The following is a 13,325-nucleotide window of genomic DNA, read 5'->3' on the forward strand; positions in this document are numbered from 1 at the left end:
GCAAGACGTAATGTGGTCTCCTAACATTTTGGTGATCAGGACTCTTGTCCCACATAGTACATACATGGACATATAGTACATGTTAAAGGTTTACTCCATGCTGAAAAGAGAAGAAAGAAAACATAAAATTTTCGGCTGTGGAGCCCATATACAGTAGTACATGCTTTTTAATCTGAAAGGATGCCACTCAGGTAACATATACTAGTAGTACTTTTCACTGTGGAATGTGAATAAAAATAAAATGAGTAGTCTCCTTGGTCAAACTAAATTCTTATTCGATTAATTAACTCGACTTATTCTACTTATTCTGTCAATGCATAGCACCAGCTATAGTACAGCATTTACTCTGATCCATCTTCTTATGTGTGAACTTTACCACTTTGATTTTTAAGATATGTTATTTGTTGAGATGATTCGTATCGCCGTTTATTTTTAAAGCTGAATTTCATGACATTTCTCTCTCGCAGTGGGAAAAGCCAAGGTTTTTATTTTTCTACAGCTCCTGAAAAATCGCACCCAGGCGCAGACACGGACAACCGCGGGCTTTCGAAATCTGAAGCTTGGCGGTGACCCAGAGAGGCACAGAGAAATGAGGGGCTGGGTGTCCCACGCTGTGCTGCTGGACGCAGAGCCTGTCCGTGCCTTTCAAGTGAGCATTTGGTTCCTCCTGAGGTGGAGACTGTTGGGGGATGGGGCTTCACAGCTTATCCTGTTACCAAGGAGAGGCCTCTGATCACCAAGCCACACAAAATACAGATCTGCCTTCCTGCCTTCCTCCTTAGGGAGAGTGTGCTGCTCCCTGCATTTAGATACAAACACACAATAGGATCACCAGTAGCCATCCAGTGCATACTCCACCCTCTTCGCTACTCTGCTGTGGCCTTATGTATGGGCTTTTGTCCTGAAGATTTCATTGTTTTAAGACATCAACAAGATACAAAATGAATCAATGGTGCCATTGTCCTGATCTCTTTTAAACGCATGCATGTATTTTAGCACGAAAGGACCTTAATGATGAAACAGCTCTGCTTAAAACTGTCTGGTTATTCTCATGTCCTTATCATTTACTGACACCTCTTTCTTTTATTGTGTGAAACTGTCCTTATGTTTTTTGTGTAATAAAGAGTCTCCGTTTTCTAACATCCCCTGAAATATGAAACTGGCATCAATGATAGAAAGGTCATACTGTTTATGCTCTCTCTTTTACACTTCACGATTTGTGTGAGTACATTTTTCTCATACAGTACATTTAATAAACCACTAAAACGGTTTCAAATGCACACTTAAAGACAAGCACAGGTGGTTGACTAAAAGTCTTCATCATCTCAATTTGATACGAGATATTAAATTCAGGTGTTGATGTGATCAGCCTACGGAGAGACAGAATTTGCCACAGCTGCATTTAGTAGTAAACTTGCAACACTGGGGACTCTCCTTAGTTTGGCTTGCAGTGTAATCCCAGGGCAGCCGAGAATTCCTTACTCCTGATTTCCTCACTTGCCTTTCAGCTGAATTAAATACAATTGGCAAGGCCTTTGGGATATATCATGCATAAGGAATGAACTGCCTCCTCTATTTCAAATTATATTAAATAAGAGTTTTAGCACTGAACTAATTACACCCTAGGGATGAGCACACTACCTACTGTACTTGGAAATTCAGTTGTTTTAAACAACAGCCAACACATTTAGTCATATTGTTGCTAGTACACCTACAACTGATGTTATTATAACTAAAGACATTTTTGTTTTATTTCTTATTGCAATCGTGAAACCAGTACTTTGTGAAGCATTTGACTGTCAAGCAGTTTTCATTTGGTGGAATAACGTCACTGAGATTAGAAGGTCCTGTATATTGTAAATTAAAAAATGGCTGGATTTTTTTGTGTGTCCAGTAGGCACTGTATGACCATTGAATCCAATGTTTTGAGGAATAAATGTGCAACAGAGCTCATAGTGTAGAATAATTCTGAGACTCCACTATCCTGGTCTAACCAAGATAATTCAGGTGGAGTTCCAGTGTACTGGTGTAGCTGTTTATGGCTCAGGATATGTCTGTGACAGGTTGTTTAAATATCGGTCCATACAGTACGTACAGTATGAGTTACAGATGGGTAGTAGTCCTACACAGTCGCATGATATTCATTAGATATTTTATTTATAACACTTGATGTGACAAATATTACAGTAGGGAGATTTTCTTAGAGGGTCAACATTAGGTACTTTTTACCTTATGTCCCTCAAAATGACTTTTTTTCCATTTGGTATGTTTGCAAAGGAAGCATGCGCATGACATTTTGTTTTTACTTATCATGCTGGAAGTAATCCTTTTGAAATGTTGATCTGGGAGACAGAGGAAAGAACAGACAGAGAAGGTATAAATAAAGACAAGTTTAATCCAAAGAAGGAAAATTAATAAAACTATATGGCACAAAATGTGTTGATCTAAGAGGCTAATTTACAGTAACTGTGTTATATAAATATTTTAAATTTTCTTATTTCATTCAATCTTTTTCCCTTATTGTGAAATGCTCCTGTGATACAGCAGTTTTCTCTAATTATGGGCTGCTTGTGACCAGTTTTCTGTCAAAGCACTTAACCTGTGGATTGAGGGTGTTCCTGAGGTATCAAAGAAAAAATAAGTTGATCTACTCGCTGTTTATATGAGCTACAGGTAGAATAAAGAAAAACATCCAATAATGACAAATTAACCAAAAACACACCACATAAGCACAATGCATGCTCTGAAAGCTTCAGAATCAATGACAGATTCAGAATCCTCGAGCTGTTCTGATCCAGTCTATCCCTGAAAACCTGTGTGAAAGCTGTGAAAGCTGTTGACAGCCTCTATTTGAGGTAAGTAGATCTTTACTTTCTGATTTTTACCACTGGAGGGCGCCCATGGCCAGGCTGACACATGTAAGCGTGCTTTGGAGATGTGTTTTTATAGCTGTTATTTTTAGTTTTTATAGCAGAATTGAATACTGTATAGTAAGAATTCTAAGTAGTGTGTGTAATGGTTTTTAAAATGCTACTCAGAATGTTCTCAGAATCTACTATACTTGTTCTAAAGATAAATGTAATTTTTTTTCAATTACAAATGAAAAAACCCATTGTCAATACAAAGTTGAGAGGCACATATATTGTTAATATATTACATTTGTTTTTTCCTTTTATTTTTATTAATTTTCAATAAAGATCACATAAAATCGTTAGAGCAGTAAGATTTAGAGAACAAAAAACCCCATAGAAGAAAATAGTATACAATATTAGATACAGATAGAAAAAGATTCTCCAGTCTTTAATTCCCTCCTAGCTCTCTAGTTGCATCTGTCCCTTGTCCTCTTCCAACGTGTTACACCTAAATAGAATAAGATCAGGATTATCATTCATTTCATGGTTAAAAACAAAGCAGGACTGAGTCTTAGCAAGGGCAAGAGATTTAGGATACACGCTTAGATTAATGTGTGGGGATGTGACTGGGTGTAAGATTGTGATAAGGATCTTCAGGTGAGGGTTCAAACTAGCATTTGCTTATGGGTTTTGGACAAGGCACAGATTTAATGTTTTAGGTTTCTGTTAAGGCAGTATTTTGGGCTTAAGCCATTTTGAGGGAAACATTTTTGGGCAAGGTAGGTATGAAAGCTTAGGAGCAGATACAGGATTAGGTATAATGTCAGCCTTGCATTTAGAGCTGTATGTAGGGTTATAGAAAAAGGATAAGAAATTACAGGGTCTAGGGTAAGAATATTTTTTTAGGGAGAATGGTTGAAGTTAATTTTATGGAAGAATAAGATGTGTGTTGATGTTTCACCAACAATGGTTGGTGTATTACAGTATGTCTTTCTCCTTATACAGTATTAATCAAATCATAATAGAATCGCTTTATCCAAAATGTTGCTGAGTAATGTTCACAAAATTTAATAGACTGTATACAGTACTACTTTACAAGTTTAGGACTGGGACACAAAAAAGAGAACCATATAGTATAAAGCAGTTTGGTAAATGACAGGACATGACTGAAGCTTGTTAACGCTCATTGTGTCTTTTTTCAATCACACTGATATTGAAGAACTTTAATCAGAACTTGTTGCCAAAAAATAAAAGATTGTTCTATGTAATTATTGGCTCTTAGCATAGTTGACAGCAAAGATTAGCTCAGTCCTGGGATGCTTTAGTTTAAGCAATTCGGTCACCCATCTTCCAGAAGTTACGACACGGTGTTGATCTGGGAAGTGTCCCATCTGTATGACACACTGTGAAGTCCATTGGTGTCACACCCTCTGCAGCCAGAGGGCGCTCCTACTCTGTCCTGTCCCTAGTTTCCTGTGCTTTGCTTGTCCTTCCGGTGTCTCTCTCTCCCTGGGGCTATATATTTACAGGTCACTTATTCTGCTTCGCTCAGCATTGATGTTCGGATGTCCTGAGACCCGCCTGAAATCCGGGGCGCCCCACGTCCACTGCCTGAGGGCCTTGGTTTCTATTGGACTCCTGAACTGCTGAGCCCGGGCTTATTCCCCGTTCCGCCGCTACGCATGTGGGTCTTTTTCCGCTCTCCTGCCTCTCCACGGTTGGTCCCTTCCAACATCCGTGACAATTGGCTTGATCAAGGAAAGGCAATCAGTGAGGTGGGAGGTTGGGAAATGCTTTGGCGCCAGACAGAACATGGATGAAACAGGGAATCTGCTACCCAAGCAGACAGAAGACAGAGTAAACGGGGGATGCACAGTACAGCAGGGATGAATAGGACAAAATGTGTACCTTGAGTCAAAATGTAACCATTCCTAGTTGCAACCCTGAATTCACATTCATCATTCTCTACAGGCCCTGCTTCCTAGACAGTAACAGTAACCTGTCCTACCTGATGTCCAAATTATAGTACTAATCCTAGTCCTAAATTATAATTCTGACACCACACCTCTTGTATTATCACGTCCCACCTCTTGTCTAAGCATGTTGTATCTGTCCCACCACTAGGAATTTGAGCACTTGTGCATCCTTCACTGATCATTGAAGCCATTTGCACTTCCAAGCATAGCCATTGTGAAGATTCTCACCGTCATATGTATGATGACATCTCATCCACCATTTTTCTGATTTCTCATCACACATCCACAGAACAAGAAGAAGGCCTTTATGCTGCTTGCTTGGAGGTATCTCCTCCTCATAGACCACATGAGGACACCTTAAACCGAGAAGTTACCTCCCAGCCTCAATACTTAGGAAAAGGGTACTGATTTATGTCTTCTCCAGCCCTTGGGACTCCTGAGCTCAATTGATTTCCAAAACCGTAGGGCTACTCTTCCAGGAAACATTTAAAACGTGATTCAAATTCAGCCCAGCTCGATGCCTTTCAGTGGCAGGTGGGGCCAGACAGCTGCAAGAATACTTTATACACACATTCCCAATTAATTGCAACAGCACAAGACCAGATGGCCAATGCACTGTTGTACCATATTTTGCACGAGCCCTTGGTTTTCTCAAAGCATCTATGGGGTAATCCTCCTGAGACAAATATCTAAATGCATTAAGGCAATATCTAAGAAGTAGCAACTTGTCTAGTATAACTTTCTCTGTTGCTTTGGCTAGTACCATCCCATGGTACTTTGGGGATATTAGTTTATAGTTTGTAAGAAAATTCTGCCAAGATTAAGTTGAGAGAGATATTTGTTTATACAGCAAGAAGGTTTGAAAGTCATGGTAAAAGTCATGTGATGCATTCACAATAGGTACTCCTAAGTAAGTGCTTTCTAACATTAACTGGCAAAAACGTGATTTCATTTATGGGCATAGCACACACATGACCAGGGCATAGAACAAGGACGAGGGTATTGTTTCTCCATCAATATGGACTCCAGCTACCAGATCAACCTCTTAACCATCACATTTCTGAATTGTACTCATGAGGATGAGGGGGATCTGCATTATCATCTGGAAAACATGACATTACTGCTGCTGTCCTTGGACACTCTGAGCTGCCTGGCCACACAGAACTGCCCCCTTCTGTGAGACTTTTCAACTTTGTACATTTTCACAGTTCAGTCGCTGTTTGAAATGTGAAATTACCTTGAAAAAAAGCATCAGCTAAAAAGATAAGAATACATTTTTAATACACATTGGAGTTATAAGTTAGGGACATAATTCTATAGATGAATTAGAATAACCTCCCTGACCTATAACTCAGTCTGAAACAGTTCTTCATCAGATGTCTCTAATGAAGCTAAAGTGAAGAATAGTTAAATCACTGGTGCACATCAGCTGTTGGCGTATTAGAAAATGCCTCCTTAATAAAGGGGGTCAGTTGTTTATTCTTTTAATCATTAGTTGTCGTCAAAAATAGTAATCACAACACTATTAACATATATTGCTATACAGTATGGATTCGCAGTGCTACAGTTATAAAATCGTGGATAAATTGCTGCATTTAAAATATTTTAATACTGCTAATAAACACTATATAGTTGAGAAAAATTCGTTTATTGTAAAATAAAATGTCTTTACCATAACTACATGGCACTTTTGAAATTTTAAAATAAACGTGAAACAAATTTCGAGAGATAATGGATAATACAATGTTTTTTTTAAAGAGATTTGTGTCTCGTTCTTAATAAACTAAAATACAAAGATAACGAACTTCTCGGTCATGTATTTTGCCCCCCGATATCCTTCAGTCTTGCTGATATAAAGATTTTAATTATATATCTTTTCCTTAACAAAGCTGATTGTATTCATGTCGGTTATTTGAATCAAAAATATAAAAATCATTTTTAAACCTTTTCAGGTACAAATGCTCGCGTTACCAATACATTGAACAACTCTGATGATCGCGAGCTGCTGGTTACGTCTGGAAAATAAATCGTGAGGAATTTGCTGCTTGACGACTCATTTTATAATTCAGATTTTCGGTCATTCCTATATGTACAGTATGTACATCTTACAACACAATTGTTAAATAACTACCTCCACACCTGGAATCAATTATGTTTATCGCACACGGTCATTCAAGTTTCATTTAAAGCGAAATTTAATTCCTTTTTAAAAATGCTTACACTGATTTCATAATGGGGGATGAATTTATGTTTCGATTGACAATCGACAAAAAAACATATACGTGTTATTTTTCTGTCACTATGAAGCGTAAATAATCTCTATAAATAACCTTAAGGAACCGTGTGCCTCCTAGCATTCTTAGGACCTAGAAGAAATTTGACTCCATATGGGAGGACTGAAGGATAGCTCACGCCTACTAGTGTTTCAGAATCACATCAGGGGTTTGGTAGGATACTTCAGCGTCCTTGGAAAAATCTAACGTCAAGGAAAAAAGTCATCTTCATTTCTTCATTGAATAATGGGAATTCCAATCGACTAAGAACGATATTAAGCAATTAAACAAAGAACCGATAATCCATGAGGTAAGAAGACCAGGTTATAACGATAAAATATGTTTGCACGAATGCAGCACAGTATTTGCTGTCTGACTGCAGGGTCGTTCAGCACCTAGTTGTGTGGACAGCTCTCATCTGCACCGCATCTGCAACTCTTCCATTCCCTCCGTCCGCGTCTCCTCCATTCCACTCAGAGTGATGCCTGCATCGTTCTTTATATCTCGTTATCTTATTGTTGTGTTTTTAAGCATTTGTGCAACATCGCTAAATTAGAAAGAAAAGGTTTATTGGACGCACGGGAAGTGATAAGACACATAGAGTAGTACACGTTATGGAACAGAAAGAAAAGTTGTAGCAACTGATGCATATATTCAGAGGATGGTGCAGATCATACCGGTGTCATTTTCAGCATAAAGTCGTCTTCACAAAGGTAGTCTCATATTTTGCTACCACGAAGCAGATGTCCAGTAACGCAATAACCGTGCGGGTATTTTTGTGTTTTTAGAATATGTATACATTCGGACGATAAGGTCTAGAGAAGGACACTAAACAATTTCAGACGGTACTACAGTAGTGGGTCGAATTTCTTATCATCTGCCACTGGAACTTGTTTGCGCTTTTCTCACAATGTGTCTTAAACTTACAAATTGGAATAATACGCTTTTTAATATTTTTTAAAGTAAAACCTGTTCATAATGATAATGTACCGTAAATTACATGGACACGTAAGGAAGTAAAGTACCGTGACAAAATCAGGCATCGCCATTATTTTAACTGGCTTGCACAGATGAATCATTTTAATATATAATGCTACAAAACTACTTGAAATATATAAGGGTATTCTCATGTTATCACCATAGTGATAGTCCTATGTTATTTCAACTTTTCTTGAATGAGTACAGTATCTTAAAATACTTATGATTTAATTGAAAAAAGTATCCATCTGTTATTCCACCTGGAGCTGGACAAACTAACAAAGAAAGAGCCAATGTAGTCGAATTATTTGTTTACAAAGAATTTATTCTTCTTAATGTGACAGTGAAATAAAGTACAATGAAAGATTTTGTTTGCATTTTATTTTGTCCTTTATTCATCGTAACATATGGTGGGTTGTTGCACAACTGATAGGGTTTCATTGTCTTTTTCCATTCATCTTTCAATCATCTTTTGGATTTAGGTTTGTTATGTTGTGATCAATCTTCTCCTGTCAAGCTCTTTCTGTATCACACTTACTGTGCTCAAGGTCAAAGGACTAGTTAGAGCAGTGTATAAGCAGTGTATAATACTTTGATCTGTATAATTAGAATCATTTGTACACACAGCATGTAGATAACCCAGAAAGTACCAACATGGATTCTTGCTTTCCTGTGTTTTCTTATACTGTACATTACAGTTTTTTTCTTGCTTTCCATAAAGGAACAAATTACAGTGGCATCAAGAATTAGCCATATTTTGTTTTCTCAATTCTTTGGTGTTGGGTACATGTTAAGGACCAAAATCAGTGGTCCGACATATCTAGTTTTTGCCTGAGTCAAGCTAGTTTCATTACGAGTGCCTGGGCAAATCCTAGAGTCATCACTGTTCAATGATTCAATGGATGGACTGCTCAGGAACCACCATCTGAACCTAAACTATTATATTGATTCAGACAGATTCATTCTCACCCTAACCTAAGTTAATAAAAATTGGATTTTCTTAGAATCCAAAACTGGCTGGGGTGAAACTGAATTCTGCAATATTCCACTACTTGGCCTTGACATATACATAATGTGTTTTTTTTAACCATAGCAATTTAAGCATTCAAAGATGATCATTGTTAAGTGATGCTATATTTACTATCATTATCTCCAGTTTTTAGGCATGTGTGTGAAGCAGATATATCAAGAATCGAATACCTTTGTGCAGAGAAAATGAACGTCTGATTTTCCTCATTTCTGGGAGATTTACAAAAAGATCATCCTCACTCACAATGTCGAGAACCTTACCTATGTTTGGATTTTAATAACAAGCAAAGAAAACATTTGGGAAATTGAACACGGATGAGTGAAATTACTCTATGAGAGACAAAATGACCCATTTACAAGCTGGTCTAAGTCCTGAAACCATAGAGAAAGCTCGTTTGGAGCTGAATGAAAACCCGGACACTCTCCACCAGGATATTCAGCAGGTCAGGGACATGATCATCACCAGACCCGACATAGGATTCCTGCGCACGGACGATGCTTTCATTTTAAGGTTCCTCAGAGCGAGGAAATTTAATCAAATGGAGACCTTCAAGCTGCTGGCTCAGTATTTCCAATATCGTCAGCAAAATCTGGACATGTTTAAAAGCTTTAAGGCTGATGACCCGGGGATCAAACGAGCGTTGATGGATGGGTTCCCAGGAGTCTTGGAAAACCCTGATCAATATGGCCGAAAAATACTTATCCTCTTCGCTTCCAACTGGGACCAGAGTAGGTAAATGTTTACGTTGTATTTAATATGTTTCTGGTACTCATTCTACAATAAAAATGTGAGCATTTCAACAATTTCTCTATGTATATATATATAGTTATGAGTCATGAAACTCAACAGGCAGAAATTACTGGGAAGTAAGGTTTCTAATCAGGATGGACATTGAACGTATGATCCTACTCTCTGCCCCAGCAGGAACACTCAAGCATTTCTGCTGACAGTAAGAATGAACCTAAGAAAGGCTACGAATTGACAAAAGGCCATTTGGCCTATGTATGATCTTTGAAGGATCATCTCGAGTTTGATTTTTCAAGGTGCTGAGTTGATTACTGTTTTTTTTTTTGTGTGTGGTGTGGTCTGATGTCTCTTGGGAAATATTTTTATGCCATGAAGGTCATCCTAGCTGTAGGTCACATACCCAGAGACAAAATATCCAAGCCAATGAAGTTTTAACTTTCTGTAGTCACTGGAGCTTCTGTCAATGAACGTTGCTTACTTGTGTTTAACTATGAGTTTCATAATGGTGACAAATTACACTGGTGCTAAAAGTGTGTGTATAATTTTTTCTTTAAAAATTGCACGAGCATTCAGGTAAAATCACAATATCTTTTTCGTACCATTGTTATTGTTGACCCACAAAGAAGAAAAAATAGTATGAAATCTTAGACTGACCAGACCCAACTGAAAATGCATGCTGAAAAAGGAATTGTTCTACTATAACCAGATATATGCATGAGTCATATTGGACTTATCAATCAAACATATCAATTTTCAAACATATCAATCATGTTAATCTTGTGATCTTATTGGGACGGTTGTGACTGTACTGTCCCAGTAGCTGTGGGGGATACTGGAGATATGTGAAGAAGAGTAGTAGATGTTATATGTTTAAAAACAAAACGTTTCATACACGAAAAAGTTTGTGAATACTCTTTATTCATTTCTAAACCTTCTCTTTGTTTTAGAGCAAACATTAACACTGATTTTCTGAATGCCATAACAAATAATATGAGAATCTAAACAATGGCTAATTCAGGTGTCAGAAAACAAATGTGAAATGACAGTTTTTCATTCTGAATAGCACCTTTTTTGAGCAATCAGGTTTAAAAGCTGCCCGTTTCTCCAATTAATTTTATTATGAAGAAAGCAGGAAATCAGATAGAGGTGAAAGGACTAAAGGGTGCATTTTCTTCCCCTCAGATAACAAGGAAGAAAGGAAAAATAATGTTTTACCCAATGTTAGTAAACGTGACAAAGTCTGTAAGCCTTTCTTTGAGTAAGCAGTGAAACACTAAGAACCAGAACTAAGACGGGTGTATTACAGCATTGCTTTTATATTAAGATTTTGTTTTTAAACAAGTCTTCTTTCATGCTACCTTTTTCATTATATAATTTGTCTGACGTAAACATTATTTATTTTACACAGGAAAACTACACTTTAACCACATTGTTTTTATCAAAGATTTAACTCTAGATGATGCAGGTTCTTGCTTTTCTGAGGTTATAAAGTTGAAGAGGAGGACACTTCAGTTAAAAGTGGTACCTGTCTGTTAACATCTGCCACTATCAAGACAGATTGAGACTAGACGTTTTGTGCAGTAATGGCACATTAGCTTGTACTTTCTTTAAATCATATATTTTGTTATCTAACAACTATATATCCTAGGTTAATGATGGCTGAAGGTAAAAGACAATAATTATTACGTATTCTGGGTTGCAAGGAAGGATGTGTCAAAATTGTCTGTATTTCTGAAAGCATTCTTTACGCTAGAGTTATGTTTCTTCTTCAACACAGGAGATAAATACACTGAGATAACTATTAAGCCTTTGGTGTTTGACATAGTTAACCCAAATGATTACCTCAAGCTCAACAATTCTAACAGAATGTTAATTAAGGTACTTGTGGGACTGAAAATGTGATGTAATCGTTTAATAAAGTGCATGTGGTGTCTGTCATAAACTATTGTGAAATAGGTGAGGCGGATCCTTCAATAATTTGCCTAATTGTCTGCAGGATCTCCTGTCATTTATTCTAAATGCATTTATTTACATACATTTCAATGTTTCATTTTCATATTACCTTCATAAAATAATAACAGCAGTCTTTATCAGGGCAGATCATGTTATTGACCATTGTGTATAGGCTTTTTAGAAGACTTCTGATGAACAATAAATTACGGAATTGAACAAAAAAATACAATATTTTACATTAAACGAGAGCAATAGACAATGGTAACATTAATTTATTGAATTTTTATGAAAGTAGGTTCAGAGGAAGAGGTGAGACGATTTTAGAGCATTTTGAGAAAATAACACTGAGAGAAAAGTAAAGGTAAGAAAGTCATTAAGTCATTATGCAAAACGTCGCTGGAGATTTTTTGACTGCCAAAAATGCAAAGCGTACTAAACAGTGCTGACAAGAAGAGGCAATTTGTCTGAAACGTTTTGTTGATTGTTGGTAACTTATTGATTCAGAAACCTCATCCGTTCTTGAAAGGACATCTCACAATGGAGTCCACAGCATGATTAAAATGATATCAACAATAACAACCTTATTCTTTCGAGATACATCATCTCAAGGCACTTTACAATTAAACAATCAACAAATGAGCCAGGTTATGATGAGACATTAAGTAGAACAAACAGAAGAGAATTCCTTGTGAGGTTGTTGCTCTGCAGGTTAGTTTTGTGCTTCCCTTTCACCACAACACTCTTTCTATTCCCATGGTAATCAAAGAAGATTTCTGCATTTTACAGGATGACCTCTCAACTGTAGCCTTTTCTTCAGTCCAACCATTCACCTTATGTTACCAACCACCTAATCTAAACACCTTTTGCTGCAACAGAAGCCTCTGCAAATATATATCAAGTAGGACACACATGCACGGCCCCTCTGGCCATTTCAAGATCATCCAGACAGCATCACATGTGTCCTGCCATCTCATTTTTTGCATCGCGTGCAGAAGGTGCCCTGCCATTTCATCACTGATGAGGCAGGCCAACCATTTTAGTAAACATGTCAGATCAGTGAGGATCGCCGATCTCTCCATGATAACACTGACGTTTCTGCCTGCGTCCTTTGACAGGGTTTCACAGAACTAGTTCAAGAGCACTGCCAGAAGCCAAGACAACCCTTAAGGTTGGCTCACACCTCCCACCAGCTCTCAATGATAGACCAGTTTCTTTATGGAACGTTTGATTCATTTAGAAATTCCAGCACCTCCCCCAGGTTTTCCATTCATTTGGAAAGATTCACCTGCTGTGCCCATTCTCACATGCTCTCTCTTCTGTCCTGCTTTGCTTTGTTTCCATCACTCCTTTCCTCTCTCTGAAGAGCGATCTCAACCTGAAACACTGCATTTGGCATTTCCCTTCTATTTGCTTTTCAGCACAGAATCAGCCTCTACATGTAACATTTTTTTTAATTCCAGAGATGCAGAGGTACAGTATGAATATGTATATGTTCAAAAATAATCTAGGACAAATT

General features: G+C 37.5%; 1 protein-coding gene across 1 annotated transcript in view; it reads left to right on the forward strand.

The window, feature by feature from the left end:
- Positions 1-7,273: 7,273 nt before the first annotated feature.
- LOC102690479 (clavesin-1) overlaps positions 7,274-13,325 on the forward strand; it is a 35,455-nt gene continuing 29,403 nt past the window's right edge. The window contains exons 1-2 of the mRNA XM_006633907.3: positions 7,274-7,411; positions 9,236-9,841. Coding sequence (XP_006633970.2) covers positions 9,441-9,841 — 401 coding nt within the window. The 5' untranslated portion in view covers positions 7,274-7,411; positions 9,236-9,440. The remainder of the gene's footprint in view (positions 7,412-9,235; positions 9,842-13,325) is intronic.

This window comes from Lepisosteus oculatus, chromosome 6, assembly GCF_040954835.1.
Source record: "Lepisosteus oculatus isolate fLepOcu1 chromosome 6, fLepOcu1.hap2, whole genome shotgun sequence".
In the NCBI taxonomy this organism is placed as follows: domain Eukaryota; kingdom Metazoa; phylum Chordata; class Actinopteri; order Semionotiformes; family Lepisosteidae; genus Lepisosteus; species Lepisosteus oculatus.